The following is a 17,859-nucleotide window of genomic DNA, read 5'->3' on the forward strand; positions in this document are numbered from 1 at the left end:
CTTAAAGTGTTACCAAAGGTTAGCTTTTTTTTTTTACTAAATTAACAAATAATGTTACCCTCACCTGCTCTCTGCAGTGGTATTACAATCTGCCTTTTCTCAGGTTCCCCACCAGCAATCATGGTGCCTGCGCACTCTAAGCTGTGTGTCTATGGAGCCACGCTCCTTAGACACACAACTAGGCTTAGCCTCGCCCAACTTCCTCTTCACTGCATTTAATTGGCAGCAGCAGGAGCCAATTGAACTGCATTTTCCAAAAGGGTGTAATTTTAAAGGTGATTAAAAAAATATACATGAAGTGTAACCAATTTGTATATTGGGATAAACCTTAAAGCAACACAAAACATACATACTTAATGAAAAAAAAAACACCCTGCCAAAGGATATAAATACCTGTCCATAGGTGGTGACACTTGGGTCCATATTTTTATGACCAGGGCATGTGACGCCCATGAGTGCCTCATATGTTGAACATTCTTCGGCTGTTGTAGCTCTTCAAGAAAATGATTAAAGCAGCCAGTGCCAATTTGAATGGTAATTGGTATTAATCCTCTTTCATAGGGTGTTATGTGTGACAGTTACTTTTAAGTGTACCATAATTCAAAATAAAGATTTGCTATCATATAAAGAGGACTTAGAAATGTTTATTGTGCCTAAGCAGTACCCTGAAACATTTACGTTTTTGTCTTGCATTCCTCCTGAAAAATAACAGTGCACTTCCTGGTAAGCAAAGGGGCTCAAGCACTCCAGTATCTACACCTACAGCCTCATAGCTATATTATTCGCAGTGTGAGATCTAAGATACTTCATCTTCTGACTTCTAGTATTAGGAGATTTGGGGTGAGATTTGTTGATGTCAGTACTGTGCTGTCCACTGTTCTTGCCTCTACCATTATAGCTGCATTACACATACAAACCGTGAAGAGCAAGGCATGGTAAATCTGTATTGGGAGAACATTCAGCTAATTGTCCTCTGTTTGCCCTTTTTGGGCACAAATTTCAGAATTCAGTTCCTTTTAAACTGTTGCACAGATATGGATATGAGCCTTCAGGAAAGGTTTGTCAACGTCTTATTGTCATATGTGGTGCTTCAGCTTCCAAGTTACTAAATACTTACATATGAGGTTCTTTGGAAAATGGGGGTCCAATGGAATCCTGTGGTAAATTTTACAGTGAATGTTAAATTGAAAATGTTGGCCTTTCTATAAAACTTTGCTGAGCCTGAAGTCAAAAAACAAAAACAAAAGTAACCAGGTTGGTCCTTGTCTCCTCTATTAACTCTAGGATACAGATGACATACTATAAACTAATCTAGATGGTGCCTATTACCTGACAGCTTGGCCCTTATCTATCCAAATACACCTTCTAGTTGCTGGAGAGGGTGTAAGGCAGAAGGCACTTTCCTCCTTCTCAGATAGGAATGCCCATAGGTCAGGAAATTCTGGTTAAAAATACTGGGGTCATTACTCAATGTCATCATCTGAAGATTTTAAGATGACCCGCTAACTATGCTTTTTCATGTAATCCCCATGTCCATTAAGAAATCTAAAATGATCTTGACTTACCTTCTCAATGCCAAGAACCTCAAAATATGCAGGTAGAAAACTGCCCAGGTGTTCTTCTTCAAAGAATGGTTTAGAGCAGGGTTTCTCAACCAGGGTTCAGTGGAACCCTTGGGTTCCTCATGAGGTTGCTAGGGGTTCCTTGAGCAGTGGGCAATTTCTGTGTCTCAGATAAGTTTCCAATCAAACCACTGTTCCTTTTAGCTATCTGTAAGGGGGCGATTCTTCCCAATGATGACCAGAGTAAGGAGCATTCCTCCCACTGACTGTCATATAGATTTTAATTTTTAGCAGGGGTTCCCTGAGACCAGAAATTTATTTCAAGGGTTCCTCTGTGTTGGAAAGGTTGAGAAAGGCTGGTTTAGAGTAATGAATGGGCTCAAGGTGGTTATCCGCTTTCCTTTCCTCAGACATTGACATTGCTGAGGAAAGGCAGAGAGCAAACAATTGACTGAGGGATCAATCTGATTCCTTCTATACTATTTGGGCAGGGTGAAATTCAAATTCCTAACAGAGACTTACAGAGACCTGAATGTTTAATGAGGAATTATGGTTGTTTTTATTTCGGTTTCCTAGTGTATATTCTGCAGACATGGCGGCTACTTGTCGGATGTTCATGATTTTGATTTATAGTGATGTGTTTTCTTTCCCTATTCCCCCTACTTTTCCCCTTTTCCATTTAACCCCCTGTTCTTGATACCTAGGGTTGGAGAGGGAAGAGACTTCATACGGAGCAGCACCCAGCTTTCAGAGGAGAATTATCCCCACTGGGGTGGCATTGTGCATTATGTCAGCTTGCTTGTGTTGACATTGTGCTATATACAGCTTATTGGTTGTATACGCAGTTCATTTCCTGAATATTAGATCTATTCGAGTTTCCTCATGCTCTGTATACATTTATGTGACAACTTATACCAGTATATACGTTCGCTCCTAATATAACCTGTGATAGAGAAATAAATACAGATAATCGCATACTTTTTCTATCAGAATCTTGATTTTTTTTTTTTCACGTCTGTAGCTAACTTGAGATGAGTTAACTTGACCTTTGAATCACTGCAATATGGAAATGACAGATGGTCCAACCTACAATAAATCTCAGTTTATGAATACCAGTTGCTGGGATTTGGGATTTACTTTTTTTTTTTTTTTTCAGAACATTTAGATAAGATATATATACCAAACGCCTGAAAAAAGCCCAAAAAAAACACCTGAAAACAATAGGCTCAGGTGTGATTGGAGCCTTGGAAGAACAGGCTGCTAGGTTTGGTAAAGACAGGAGCAAATATACCTGCAAATCACCTGAATCGAATTTAGAGCAAATTACAACCCTCCAATCCTCCTAAATATATATATATATATATATATATATATATATATATATATATATATATATATATATATATATATATATATACAGTGTGTGTGTGTATGTGTGTGTGTATATATATATATATATATATATATATACGGTGTGTGTGTGTGTATATATATATATATATATATATATATATATATATATATATATATATATATATATATATGGATTGGAGGGTTGTAATTTGCTCTAAATTCGATTCAGGTGATTTGCAGGTATATTTGCTCCTGTCTTTACCAAACCTAGCAGCCTGTTCCTCCAAGGCTCCAATCACACCTGAGCCTATTGTTTTCAGGTGTTTTTTTGGGGGCTTTTTTCAGGCGTTTTTTGTAGGTGTTTGGAGGCAGGCATTGGCCTCTAACAAAAACGCTTGTAATCTGCCAAAAAAGAAGCTCATGTACTTTTTTGAGCTTCAGGCGTTTTGCTTCAGGTGACAAAACGCTCATATGTGAACAGGGGCCATTAAAACAAATGGGATTTTGCTTGTTGGGCGTTTTGAGACTTCAGAGATGAGCGTTTTACGAGCTGAAATACGCTCAGATGTTAACAGGGCCTTAGGCAAACATGACCGTTCTTTTAGTAGGTATATAATCCAGTGGACATTATTCTTATAGGTTTAGCAGTAGTATTTGAGCACTGTAGAATATGAACCAATATTTTCACACAGAGTTTTATAATTGAGCAAATTACCTACTTTAACCACTGCTGACATTTGTGCTCCTTTTCTGTTCACGGCTTCTAAATATGAATCTGATTTGAGTTGGGTTCATGATTCCTGATGAGGCCAACAGTTAAATAATCACTTTTTCTGTTTGTTTAATGTATGGAAAACTTTGCTGTGCAATTTTCAATCCTGAGTGTTTTTCATGAACCGTACACAGTAATTATTACCAGCTATAGGAAAGCTTCCTGGAAACATTTATTGCATTAGGGCTTTGAAGAGCATGGTTGCATGTTTCAGACTATACTGGTATTAACAGAACATAGCTAATTTGATACAACTAGTTCTGGAAAACAGGTTGTTTTATGTATTTTATTCAGTTATGCTTTTGGGCATATGCATTCATTGTTTGATTCTTTGATGCCTTTTCTTGGAATGCATGGTAATATCAATGTTTTCACCAGGTAAAGCTACCAGGATGAACCAGAAGTGGCGGGGGCCCGATGAGAACATAAAGGCCAATCTACGGCAGTATGGCTTAGAGAAATACTACGTTGATGTCCTTGTATCTGATGCATCCAAGCCCATCTGGAGAAAAGGGCCATTATTTGATGCCATCATCACAGACCGTACGTCTGTAAAATAGAAAGTTAAAAAAATTAGGGATCAGGAGAGACATGTATTGGCTTGTTCAAAAACGGAGGGCAAATTGTGTAAATTTATTTTCATTTCTAAGATATTTGGTATTTTTTTTCCTTTAATTTGCTGATCATCTATATAACAATCAAAGAAGGAACATGAAGTTCAAAATGTCCAAAACTTAAAGCCCAACTCGGCTAAAGCTTTTTTTTTTTGTTTGCTTTTAACAAAGTGGTGTGGGTAAGAAGCTTTGTCAGGTTTTAAATGCTGCATATATCACAATTTAGCAGAATTGTTTCTCATTAGGCCCCTTTCACACACGCTGTTCGTTTGTCCGTTTTTCATCCATCCGTTGACGGATGAAAAACGGACATCAATGCATCTCTATGTAAAAACGGATGACAACGGATGAAAGACGGATAACAACTGACGAAAAACGGATGACAACTGACGTTGTGTGAAAGGGGCCTTAGGGTTTGAAAAATAGTATGTATCCTTATAGGAGAGATCTGTCCTATAATTCCACGCTGTCTGACACTTATCATATAGGGAGGGTTCCCTAATGGGGACTAAAGGGAAAGCCATCACTCAAAATAAAGCTCAAGTAGAAAAATTTACTGAAGTCCCATATTACAAATAGAGATCAGTTGCAAGATCAACTCACTGTTTCATTTGAATTTTCTGATGTCCCAGAGAGAGTACCCGAAAACCCACAACATGTAAAGCTCTGAAAAAATGGCATCCAGCATAGAAAATTTCCATTAAGGTAAATATGTAGCTTAAAGAAATGCCAGGTCTTGCAGCAAGGAGTGATAGCCTTTTAAAAAATGCAAATGTGGTCCACTGTCCGAAAGTGTCTTACCATGCATGTACATGTGCACATTTCCTCTCTGGGCCATCCAATGCAGAACCTATGTTGATGGGTTTGCTGGGAGACGGGAGTACTCTGGTTGCAGAAAAAAGGAAAGACTGGGGATATAATGAAACAAATGAGATGCAAAAGTAATAATTAAAAGAGGATAATACATAATATTGGAGAAAAAGTAAATAACGGGGGTCATAGGCCAAAAGAGTGTAGCTTCAAGCAGTAGTGTGGAAAAAAAAAAAAAAAAAAAAAAATATATATATATATATATATATATATATATATATATATATATATATATATATAATATTTATTATTAGTGTGAACATTGACAAGATGACAAGAAGATTATATGAAATAAAATGAAAATGATGCAATAGAGGGACACTGGCCGAGTCAAACAAAAAATTAACATTGCGATAAAAAATAAAATTGAGTCATATGGTAAAATGCAGCTTCAAGCAGTGGAGTTTCACAATACAAGTGCAAATGCATACCTGTCTGTCTGTCTATCATTCTTATTAGTGCAAACATTATCAAGAAGATTATATGAAGTGAAATAAAAAAGACAAAATAATTAATATTGAGGTAAAAGGCATGCAAGTGCCAAATTTGTGTTAGGGCTTCAAAGTCTGCAAAGAATGAATCCAAATAGATTCTCGCTGTAGCAGTAGTCTGTCTTTTTTACCTCCTCAACCAAGCTTAGAGTTGTTAACTATGACCTTGTCATGATGTGCCTCAGCAAAGTGTACAGAAACTTGGTTTATCCAGATTAATGGGTTTTTGTGGACTGTGGAGCCCAAGGGCCACACAAACGTTACTGCTATGCTTTTGGAAACTGCATCTAAAGAGAAACTTTTAAAATAAAATAAAAGCAAAAACACTGTAGCTGCTGACTTTTAAAAATCAGGTACTTAGCAGTCCATGGATTCCAGCTTTGTCTTTCTGCAGATGATTCTTCTCACCTCTGCAGGTACCCAACGCTGCTATCTTGGTTTTTTAAGGAAGCTGTGACTTTTTCTGAAAAATCACATGTGGCTTTTTTACTGAGTGATAGTACACAGTTGAGTGAGACTTGACCTGAAGCCTCCACGGACATGCATGCAGGGAGTGGAATGGGATGAGTGACATTGTCCACATCTAGGTGAAGATTAAAGTGGGAGCTGGTACGTACAAAAACAATAAGAAAAAAACAACCCAGCGCAGGGGGAATTAAAGAAGATATATGCAAAATTCAGTAATGCAATTAAATGAATCGTTTAGGGGGTATATGCGTCCTTTGTGAGGGTGCATACAAGAAGATCCTCAAATCAAGGTGTTACAGATATTATAGGTAAAACATCTGTAAAATCCTTTTTTTCTGAAAAAAACTTTAGGGATGTTTTGGGATATTTTTCTTTGTGATCCATTCTAATGAGCAGGTGTTGTACAATTTTACTGCTGTTGTAAGTATGTAAAGGAGGCTGCCAGACCTCAGGACACAAATCCCTACTGCTAGTAAGGATAGGTCGATGTCCAGCAGTGATTTTCCCAATATGTTGCAAAAGGAAATTGTGTGTGTTTTAAAAAAAGGAATGCTTTTGGTGCTATGTATGTGGTAAATTGTATTTTCACCTATTGTAAGCTTTAGTCAGTGCATGATCAAATCCTTTAGACGATTCTTGACCAAACAAAATACAAAATCAAACAATAGAGTGGACAATAGGCTCATACCTTCAGGTGATTAGACACTGAAATGATATTTTTATGTTTTTTGTGGTTGCCTTTTTTGTTCTGTTGGTCAGGCTCTACCTGGACATTTTTTTTGAGTGCCAACTTTCTCTGCAGTTTATTATTCACACACTATTCAAAATTAAAAATAAACTTTGGACTGGACTTATGCTTTAACATGTTAGATACTTGTTCAATTTGGTGATTGAACAAATTCTTTAAAGAACTCTATTTACAGGTCTGAGATTACGTAATAGAGGACAATAAAATAGGTAGCCATTCCTTAGGTCTCTTAGAACATAATTCCTAATTTTATTGGTAGCTAAACAGACCTGGTTTAATTTGGCTTCTGAATTTCACACAGTCAATTTTCGTATTAATTCAGGCAACTAAGGGCTAAATTATTCACAATAAATTATTTTAGTGATAATTCAAGCAACTAAAGGCTAAATTGATAGTTTACCAATATAATTTTTCCTTAACATTGTGACACAATCTGACTGAGTCTGTTAACTGTGTCATATTTTTATATAGCCTAAACAACTGCATAGCTGAGATCTAAGTGATTTATCAAAACCTTGCATAGCAAGGAAGTTAATTTTGGCCAGAATGTTGGCCAGCTATTGCTAATAACAATAGTCGCCAAAAATGACTGCTTTGTATGCCTTAGTAATGGCTAATATTTTTATGAGAAGTAAAAAGGTGTTGGTACTGTTAAGCACCTGACCATATGTTCCCACTGAGCAATTCTGATGACGATCTATGTAGAACAGTATAAATGAGTCTTGTGCACACCTGTTATGAGCCAATCCTTGGATGATGTTTTTATCTGATGAAGTCACTTATATTAAATGGTGCTGGTGGGAGATATAATAGGGATAAGTCTGTATAACAGCTGGGGCTGTTCACCGTTTAAGGAGCCTGTCTCTGGTGGGGGCTGATGTCTGGCCAAAGCATGACCTTGACTTTACATGCTGACAGAAAATCAAAGACCTTAACTTCATTTCAATAAGAGAAAAAGAGAAAATAACGCGGTAGGGTCTGACAGAAATCATGATCAAGCTAAGCTTTGTAAATAAACCTCTTATGTGCTATTGGCAGAATAATTGTAATTCTTTTTTTCCATGTGTAGCTCCTTATGGCATTCGAGAGTCTACAAGAAAAACTGGCTCACAGAAGGAAATCATAAAGACGGAACAGTAGTAAGTTCCCTAATTTACCAAGACTGATGAGCAGGTTCCTTTCACTATGTTTGTGTAGTCTACAAATGGAGATAGGCTTAGTGTGATATTATCTTTGTTTCTGTGTTCTGCTTTGAATTTTAACCCAGCTTTGCCTTTGTGACTAATGTGAGCGTAAGGCAGAGCTGTTAAGTCCTCTACTTTATAAATAGCATTTCTTGTCTGTATAGTTTTCTTGTACAAGTGATGACACTTGAATCTATCTATTGCGTGCTGTGGACACATTGACTTAAAAGGGTCAAGAAACTACAACCTCTATAACATTCCCCGGACTGTGGCCAATAATGTAAAAATAATCTATCAAAGGGGAGGAATCTGTGTTCTCAGTGAACTACTGGAGCAAAGCATTTACTCTCAGCCTTCATTGGACACAGGACTCTGCTGTATAACATGTGGGATAGTAAAAGCAGTCTCCTAAAATGAGTGTACATCAACAAGAAGGGGCAAACATGCATTAGTAACCATCAAAATTTGGTGTAATGAATAGCAGTGCAGCCTGCACAACCTTGCATCCAAAGCTAGCATCTGCTTTTGCAACCATGTTTATGGTTTTATGCATACGTATGTGTTAAGTACTTGAGAAAAAGATTTTACAAGGAATACAAAACAACACATTTTCTTTCATTCTATATGCCTTGACATCCAAGTGGGTGGGGGTCCTTGATCAAACCGTGTTCAGAAACCCACACAATGTCAGTTTGGAAGCAGCAGCTGTGTCAGTGCAGTTGTTGTGTCCCAGCTGATACCCCACATGGGTGTACTCTTAAGTATGCCTATGTTAACCTCCCTGGTGGTCTGATTATGTACAGATTTCTGTGCTAAAAGCTGAACATTCTTTTGCATGGAAATCTGTTGTTTTACATTTTAAAACTCACTCCCCTGCGATCCCCCGCCGTCCTCCCGCTGTGTGCTCGGCCGATGCCGGCACCTGCCTTCCACTTCTCTTCCCTGAGAGCAATGTGAAGAAGGGGGGAGGAACCGGTGGCAATTTAAAAAATGTAAGTACACTAAATGAAATGATGCAGTGTAATCCGTTAGGATCACAACTTTGTATCATGCCATTTCACCACAGGATTGCACCTGGTGACTTTTCCAGTGCCCTGCCTGTGCTTTTCCAGTTCTTTGTGCCTGGAAAATTGAGAATGACCATGGCGTCCAAAAAGCGTTCCTTTTGCGCAAAAAGGTTATGCTAGCAGAAACGGGTTAGCCTTTCACAAAGCTGGCTGAAGAAAATACATACTTCCTCCTAAGACACTAGCAAAAAACTGAGACATGCTGGGTTAAGAGGGACTTTTCCAGTGCCCTGCCTGTGCTTTTCCAGTTCTTTGTGCCTGGCGTCCAAAAAGCATTCTTTTTGTGCAAAAACGCTTTTAGACGAACTGGAAAACAGCGACGGCGAAACTGAGCGATAGCAATTCGTGGGAAAATTCGTCATCAGGTACGGAAAGTGACGACATCGACGATTCTGATGTCTTTCTGCCACATAGCTCTGTTGGAAATTGTGAAGAATCATTTGATATACTTCCCAAATTCCACAAGCTATGTGCCAGAAAGAGACATCAGAATCGTCGCTGTCGTCACTTTCTGTACCTAATGATGAATTTTCCCACTAATTGCTATCGCTCAGTTCTTCAAGTAACTCAGTTTCGCTGTCGTTGTTTTCCAGTTCGTCTAAAAGCACCTTTGTGCAAAAAGAACGCTTTTTGTATGCCAGGCACAAAGAACTGGAAAAGCACAGGCAGGGCACTGGAAAAGTCACCAGGTGCAATCCTGTGCTGAAACGGCATGATACAGTGTGATCTGTTAGGATCACAGCTTTGTCTCATTTGTGTTTTTACACTTTTGAATTTGCCGCCGGTTCCTGCGCAACGCTCGCAGGGCGGAACCGGAAAGGCAAGTGCCGGCAATTGGCTGTGCACAGAGCGGGGAGAGACTGTCAGGATGCCAGGGAGGACAGTGGGAGAGCGCAGGGAAGGTGAGTAACATTGCGGGGTAATCCGAGTGTGGCTCGGGGGTAACCGCTTTTGGTACTGAAAGTTAACCCCTAGCCACACTCGGGAATACCGCTAGGGGGGTTAATGACGCTTTCATTTAAAAAAAAAAAAGATCTCTCTCTCATATTGTCTTTCAGCCTCAGGTTATATTGTCACCTACAGAAGGACAGGATGCTGGCCAACAAATAAAAGTAGGCCAGCCCAAGATAATCCCTCCTAACCCAGCATGTCTCAGTTTTTTGCTAGTGTCTTAGGAGGAAGGATGTCTTTTCTTCAGCCTGCTTTGTGAAAGGCTAACCTGTTTCTGCTAGCATAACCGTTTCTTCAACATTTTTCTTAAATTAAGACTATTCACTGCTGCTGGAGCTGGTCTTTCTTATTGCAGCTATCGGCATGGCTTTCATCAGTCTGCCTTTTGTAATGCTATGCCAAGTTTCTGCTGAACTGAACATTGTGTGGCTAGCCTTGAAGTGAGCTTTTGAACACTTGGTTTTGCATGGAGTACTTTCCAGACTCTCTTCTGGTAGAAGTTAGCTGTGAAGTGTTTTCCAGATCAATGCGCATTGACATCGGCTCATTGATTGCCCTGTCTCAAAGACTCACTTTGTGAATGAGTCAGTTGGGCTGAGCACCTGGAGCCACCTCGTGCACAAAGGTTGCTTGACACCCTTTCCCTATTTTCCGCTGGTTTCCAGCGGGTAAGGGGTTTACTCTGTGGAGTGCTGATGTCGTGCTCTGGGTGGAATGTTATGTGCATGTGCTCTTTCCCGCCATACAGCATGGGGGAAGTATCTCCAGCTGCTGCTTTTGCAAAGAGCCAGGAGGAACTTACATACTCAATCCATTTTGCTGGCTGCCCATGGTTACTTTGGGTGCCTTCACCTGTTATCAATTGTGCAGGTTTCTTGAGTACCTGAGGCCTGAGCCTTTGGGGCAGTCCCTCTGGTGCTGCTTACGGTGCACCTACTGATGCAGCAGATGCTTCCAGCATCCATTTATTTTGCTATATGCTCCTAGATTAAATTATGTTTTTTCAGTGTTCCTTAGCTCTGTCTGGTGTGGTTGGCCCAGCTGAGATTTTTACTACAGTCCTGCAAGAATTAATGGCCCAAATCACCCAGTTATTTGCTGGCTGTTGACCACAGAGGCCACAAACGTACTCGCATTCCTTTCCCTGCATATCCTGTATATGATCTGCCCGAGGTCTTCGAGCCATCAGCTGCTGAGACTATATCTAATTCTGAGCCATTTCTTTCCTTACCAGACTCCCAAGACTTAGTCTTTTGACATAATTCCCAAATTAAAAGATATTGTTTCAGCTCTTATTGATGCTATTATTCTTTTTATAGGAGTCTTGCTTCCCTTTTTAACATCCTGAAGCATCAGGTGATTTTGTAGTCTTTGCAGCATTGGACCATCCTGCTGGAAGATGATCCAGCATGGATTCAGTCAGATAACAATAAGGCAGTGACAGAACTTCAAGTTCCAGCCTTGTCAGCAATGTATTGTACTGTCCAGGTATAGACAATTGGCAGGCATATTTCCTTAGCTAGCAGCACCTGGACACAGGAGAGGGGTACCTTCATTTGAAGGTGTTCCAGACCTGTGTACCAGGCCATGGACATTAGATGAGGACCCCCTGGCCTGCAGGTTCAACAAAACAGAACAGGTTTATCTGCAGAGATCCTATATTAGAAACAGTAAAACTTTGGTAAATCCATAGAATTGGTACACTTATCTCTGCCTTTCCTCTTGCCTGCTTTGCAGGATCCAGGTGGAGAGCATTCCAGTCATTTTCATTGCTTGCATTGGCACATGTGGTTGTGATACTCTGACCTTGTGAGACCCCTGGTGGATGGACCGTGGGCTTTACCAGAGCATCTGGATCTTCTCTCTCAAGGATCGATTTAACATCTTGCTTCACAGTCGCTTGCTTTAACGTCATGGCTGTTGAACCTAGAAATTTACTTCTTGCAAGGTCTGTTATTGGACATGAAAGGCATATTTCACTTGGTTCTCAGTCTCGGGGCTTCCCCTGCAGAAGTTTCTCAGCCGGACATATATTCTCATGTCAACAGCTGGGTCTTGGCCAGTGTTTGGCTGTCAGCACTCTCAAAATATCAAAGGTCAGGTTTCTGCCATTCCTATCTTGTTTGAGACCACTGGCCTCTCACTTCCTAACCTCCAGTAAAAAATTGTAATAAATCCAAAGACAAACATTTTTTATATTGGGGGCTTACCATTTCTTAGATGTGATGGCTGTATTAGTTTCTATTTTTACACTTCCTTTCTGATATTTTCATCTGGGGAAGCAAGTCTGTTGTTTTTCCCAAGCTCAAGCTCTCCAGCAGAATGTATCAGTTTACATGGATGAGACAAACCACTTAACACTGGCAGGGGTGTTTAAAATGATCAGCTTTTATTTATTCATGCAAAACCTTTATCCCAGAAAGAAAGAAATGTTTGCTGTAACTGCTTATAAAGTGTGATCTGGAGTTTGGCTTCAAATTTTTATTGTCTAAATTTGCAAATACATTCAACACTACCCTCCCCTGAAATGACAATGCTGCTGTCTGCTGTGCCTCGTGTGCCTTCATCCAGAGTTTTGTCTCCCTAATATAGGCAGTATGTTGGTTTTGGGTTTAATACCATTTTAACTCCACACCTTATTTCTCTATTGCAGCTCTCCTGGTTCGTTCCCATGTTACCCTATTGAATCCTAATCTGGTTCTCTCTGCTCTTCAGAAACCACAATGTGAACCTAGTATAGACCTTTCTCTCTCTCTCTCTCTACTCTCCACCATAATATGCAAGGAATCCTTTTTTTTTTTTTTTTTTGCGTTTTGGACAAGTTGGTGTTGGGACCCAGTTTCCTCTTTGTGCAATGTAGTTTCTGCCTTTCACATCAACCAGGAATTTCCCTCCATTATCTGATGTGGTTCAGGCTGGGAGAGTCTAACTTTCAGCTACTTTTTTTTTTTTTTTTCCAAAGACTAATTTCTTTTTTCCCATCAGTAAAGCCACACAGGCTTTTTGTTGCACCATCTCTAAGTGACTTAGACATACCATCATTCAAGCTCATGGTCTCAAGCAGTGGATTACGCCCTTTCCTGTCAATGTACACTGTACTAGATCTGTGATTGCTTCTTGGGTATTTGGCATCAAACACCTATGGGTGTAAAGTCCTTTAGGTGGCTCTTTGAATTGGAAGCAGTCCCCAGTTCTTTGTTGTTGTTTTAATTGGTTAGTGTTCGTTTGCTGTGTTTCCCACCCCTCAATTGGACTGCTTTTGGATGCCCCAAAGGTGATACACTGTTTCTCAGTGGACGTGGAAGAAAATAGGATTTTTGTAGGTACTGTAAAATCCTTTTCTTGGGAGACCAGTCCCACCACTCTGAGTTTATGATCAGGCTTATGATCTGGGTTATCCCCTCCTATGACTGCAGTTTTTTGTTTGCCACTGCCCGATCCCCCTCTAGGCACCAATATACTGTAACCTGATGGTAAAATGTGTCCCTCATGGGACTCACAGTAAAATAATTTAGCTGTGGGCACAAAAATACAATTTTCTTCTAATAAGCATGTTCAGATACAGGGTTTTCAAGAATCTTTATTGCTGTTCTGGAAACAGTTTAGACCTCTCTGTGAGCATTGTGCACAGCACCTTAATTCAATTGACTTCAGAATGACATACTATTTCCATCTTTCTATGATCTTACTAGCTAGACCTTCTAATACAATACAACTTTATAATAAAATAGGCTATAAAATCCATTTTTTTCCAGCCATTTTAAACAAGGGTGTCCTTTGTGTTCCTTCTGGGTATGCCCTGGTAAAATGGCTAAAAAATTGCCCAAAAATTGTATACAAGCCTGCCATTTAGTTACACAAGACCACAGATTTTCATTGTGCACCATTAAATCCTTCTAGCTGCAGGCATAAAATCCATAAAATCCTTCTAGCTGCTGGATAAGGAGGATATTGGGCAGCTGCACAATTTTCTTGTTTGCCCTTCATTGGGGAAAATATAAACTATTCTGTGAATGATACAGGAACCAGAAGATTGCTGCTATCACTGTAGTGGTGCAGGCTACTACACTAATTTGCAGCTTCCAACAGCGATCACTCATATGCATGAGATATGCATACTTACATTGGTCCAAGCTGGACCAATATGACTCTACAATGAAAATCATATCTAGAGTGCAGCTTTAATAAAGTGAACAAAAGTTTTTAAATTCTGTACTGGTTTGTTACGATATGGCACCTATAAAATGCCTTTTTTTAGTATTTTATGAATGAATATAGACATATTAGGATGTTGGCACTGAAGGAAATGCTTGTAATATACATATTTACATTTGGAATCTACATATGAGATATTGTGTATTTAAGAGCATTGAGTTCATTTTAACAGTTCAGCGTGAGATATACTTTTTTGCATAGAAATTTGTGATTACCTATGTTTATAGGATCTAGCAGCTGCAATGCCAGAAGAGAATTCAGTAGTAGGAATCTCAACTAAAGTGCCTTGTTTTTTTTTTTTTTTTTTTTGTAGACCTGTTTTATACAGGATGTAGCCGTAATACACTTGATACAAGTTGTTTACATGTGCTATACAAACGTGTTTATGAATATTTCTATTATGCTAAAATACTGCACACCAAATGATGTGTCTTTCAGCCCTGAATGTCATGTTCCTGTTCAATTAAATTATCATCTGAGTGATATCTTCTTGGACCTGTTGAACTTTGCAGCCGAGTTTCTTGTTATAGGAGGAAGATTAGTTTATTGGTTACCTGTGTACCGTCCAGAGTAAGTGTTTCAACTTCCACACTCTGAGGTCGTTGTATATGTGTAGTTAAATTTTGATTATAGTTGTGTTATTTTAATATGATTGCAGCATTTCTGATGACTTTAAAATATGTATAACAAAATAATTTTATTAGGAGGAATAGAAAAATATATTTTAATATTTATTGTTCAGATATAATATTCTTTTGAAGGGTGCTAATGTAAACCGTGCATTTCTCTTTGGTTCATTGACAGACACCGCTCTTGATCTTCATAATCATTTGGTTATACTGCTCCCTACAGGAGTAGGACACTAGGCAGAAAAAAAATCTGGCTTTGCCTATGGGCAGTCCCATGGGGCATACTCCCTCTCCCTGCTATAGGTACTCCGTTTTTTTTCTGCATAGTCAGGAGTAAGGACCTAGTCTGGTCCTGGCAAGTTTTTTCTTTTAAGATATTTTTTTTTTCTCCTGGGTTTTCCTCTGAAATCTACAATCAACTACCAGACTGGGTGACGGGCTGGATAATCTAGATTCAGTTTTCACCCCAGCCTGGCCAGTGAGCCCACGCAGACCTTAGCTTTGCGCTGGGTCGGTCGCAACATTGCCCCACTGGATGGGGGCTGGCCTGCGATTTTAAACAACTCGGGAGGTCGCATACGACCGGGTCTCAGTCCAAGTCACAGCGTTCCTCCTGACCGACTGCCCCCATTTAGATGGAGAGGGGTTCTATCTGAAGCGGTGCCCATCCGGTTGCTGGTATGGTGAGTAGCTGTCCCCCCTCTCTCCCTGAAAGGGTTTTGGGAGTAACGTGGGCCCCTCCTTGGGACGGTCGGACCCCCCAGATTTCCCTCCTTCCCATCAGGCACCCCCCTTCACCTGTACCTTATCCTACTCCCCCCCTCTACTTATGCTGGGGCTGTTTTTGGTTGTCTGATCCACCTCCTTGGGTGGAGGCAGGGCGCCATACTGGCGATGGGGGCTGGGGGGGTGCGCCGCCAGCGACCGGATGATCGGCTATGCGGGGGGAGGGGGGGTTGTATCTGGTGGGGGCTCCTGCCAGGGCACCCTTTCCTGCCTGGGTCTGTCGTTGGGGCCTAGGATTCTCTCCTGAGTCCCAGGAAGTCTTGTGGTGCTGCATGGGACCACCATTTTGTTGTAGCCTGTGTGTTTCTATGCACAGCGGCCATGTTTGTGTAGTCTGGTGGCTATTTTGCAGTGGTTTTCCATTAAAAATAGCGACGGCCATGACAGTGGAGCCCCGTGGGCAGCGATTTCAGTGGTGGGAGCTCCTCCTCATCCCCTGGTGCTGACTGCTGGATCTTTTTACTGCCTGATAGGCACGTGTGCAGTACAGATTATCCTGGTGGCTGCAGGTGCCTGTTTCTGCTGGGTGGTGAGTCTGGTGGGGGTTTCTTCCTTTCTGCTGAGAATCGCTTTGTGCCTGGTGATCGAGTGGTGTTGCCAGCGCGGTGGGGGTTGTCCCTTGCAGTGTGTTTTTTTTTTTTTTTTTTTTTTTTGAGTCTTTGGAGCACATGTCCCCACCTAATCCCTTCTGAGACTGCAGGGCCCTCCGGGTCCCAACCATCCACCAATGCACTGACGGGGGTTCTGGAGTCCTTTGTGTCCTGGGTGGAGGTGGCTTTCAGGGGTCGGGCTAGCAAAAAGCGCCCCCCCCGCCTTCCTCTACCTTATCTGTCTCATCAGAACCTGAATTTGATTCCGCCGCTGCAGACTTGGGTAACCCTGTTGGGTCTGCAATCACGTGCCCTGAATACTCTGATAGTGAGGATGGTTCCTCCACATCTGCAACCCTGCACGAAAAGGCGCTGGTGGACGAGTCCCTGGCCTTTAAAGATTTGGCTGGCTGTGGCCCGCGATGTGTACACTCTGGCTGGTTCAGCACTGAGGCTGGTACCATTGCCCTGGTGTCGTAAACTCTGACCAAGTGGGCTAAGCTTTTATGCCGTGACATGGAGGGAGAACAACTCCCCCCAGCCTCTGCTGAGCTGGCGGACCAGTTGGTCCAGGGGCTGCAGTTTACTTGTGATGCCTCTTTGGATGTGGCTCCCCTAGTGGGTCTCCGTTTCGGCATGGGTCGTTCGGCATGTCTTTTGGCTCAAATGCTGGTCTGCGGACCAGACTTCTAAAAAGGCCTTGACTTATCTACCCTTTCAAGGAGATCGTCTGTTTGGGGCTACCCTGGATGACATCATTAAAGGTCACACAGGGGGGAAGAGTACCTTTCTTCCACAGGCTACTAAGAGCAAGGAACCTAGTCATAGATGTGGGCCCTCCTTCTCAGCTCATGGGATGTTTTTTCGTCCCTCAGGGTTGACTGACAAGGGCTCAAAGCCTTTCAGGGCCTCCTCCTGGAGGATCCAAACAAACCTGGTCTGGCAAGCCGTGAGCGGGCTTCTCCAGACCTGCGGACAAGGCTCCTTCAGCATGAAGATGCGCCCTCACCCGTATCGGGGGTAGGGGGACATCTTCCCTGGTTTCCAGACCTATGGACCTCCCTGGTACGAGACAAGTGGGTCCACAAAGTCATTCGGTTCAGCTACAGAATCGAGTTTCGCTCCTGTCCTCCTGCAAGGTTCTTTCCTTCCAACTTGCGCCTGTCCCGGACTGCTTACAGGGTCTGTTTGGGGCGGTACAAGACCTGTTACTTCATGGGGTGATTGTCCCGCTTCTGGCTTCAGAAATTTTTCAGGGTTTTTACTCAAACCTGTTTACAGTTCCCAGGAAGGAAGGCAAGGTGCGTCCAATCCTGGACCTCAAGGTGCTGAACTGCTTTGTCCGGGTGCAGAAATTCAGAATGGAGTCCATTCGAATGGTAGTGGCATCCCTGCATCAGGGGGGTTTCTTGCCTCTATCGACATCAAGGATACTTACTTTCACATTCTGATATGTGGCGGTCACCAGTGCTTCCTCCGCTTTGCCGTGGGAGAGGAGCATTATCAGTTTGTGGTGTTACCCTTTGATCTCGCCTCTGCGCCTCTGGTCTTCACAAAAG

At 41.4% G+C, this 17,859-nt stretch overlaps 1 protein-coding gene across 2 annotated transcripts in view; it reads left to right on the plus strand.

Annotated features, from left to right (window-relative positions):
* TRMT11 (tRNA methyltransferase 11 homolog) overlaps positions 1–17,859 on the plus strand; it is a 195,216-nt gene that overhangs the window by 75,185 nt on the left and 102,172 nt on the right. For both annotated transcript variants that reach the window (XM_082252119.1, XM_082252120.1), the window contains 3 exons: positions 4,066–4,230; positions 7,948–8,017; positions 14,734–14,865. In XM_082252119.1, coding sequence (XP_082108245.1) covers positions 4,066–4,230; positions 7,948–8,017; positions 14,734–14,865 — 367 coding nt within the window. The remainder of the gene's footprint in view (positions 1–4,065; positions 4,231–7,947; positions 8,018–14,733; positions 14,866–17,859) is intronic.

Source organism: Pelophylax lessonae (genome assembly GCF_965119305.1).
Source record: "Pelophylax lessonae genome assembly, chromosome: 3".
Taxonomy (NCBI): domain Eukaryota; kingdom Metazoa; phylum Chordata; class Amphibia; order Anura; family Ranidae; genus Pelophylax; species Pelophylax lessonae.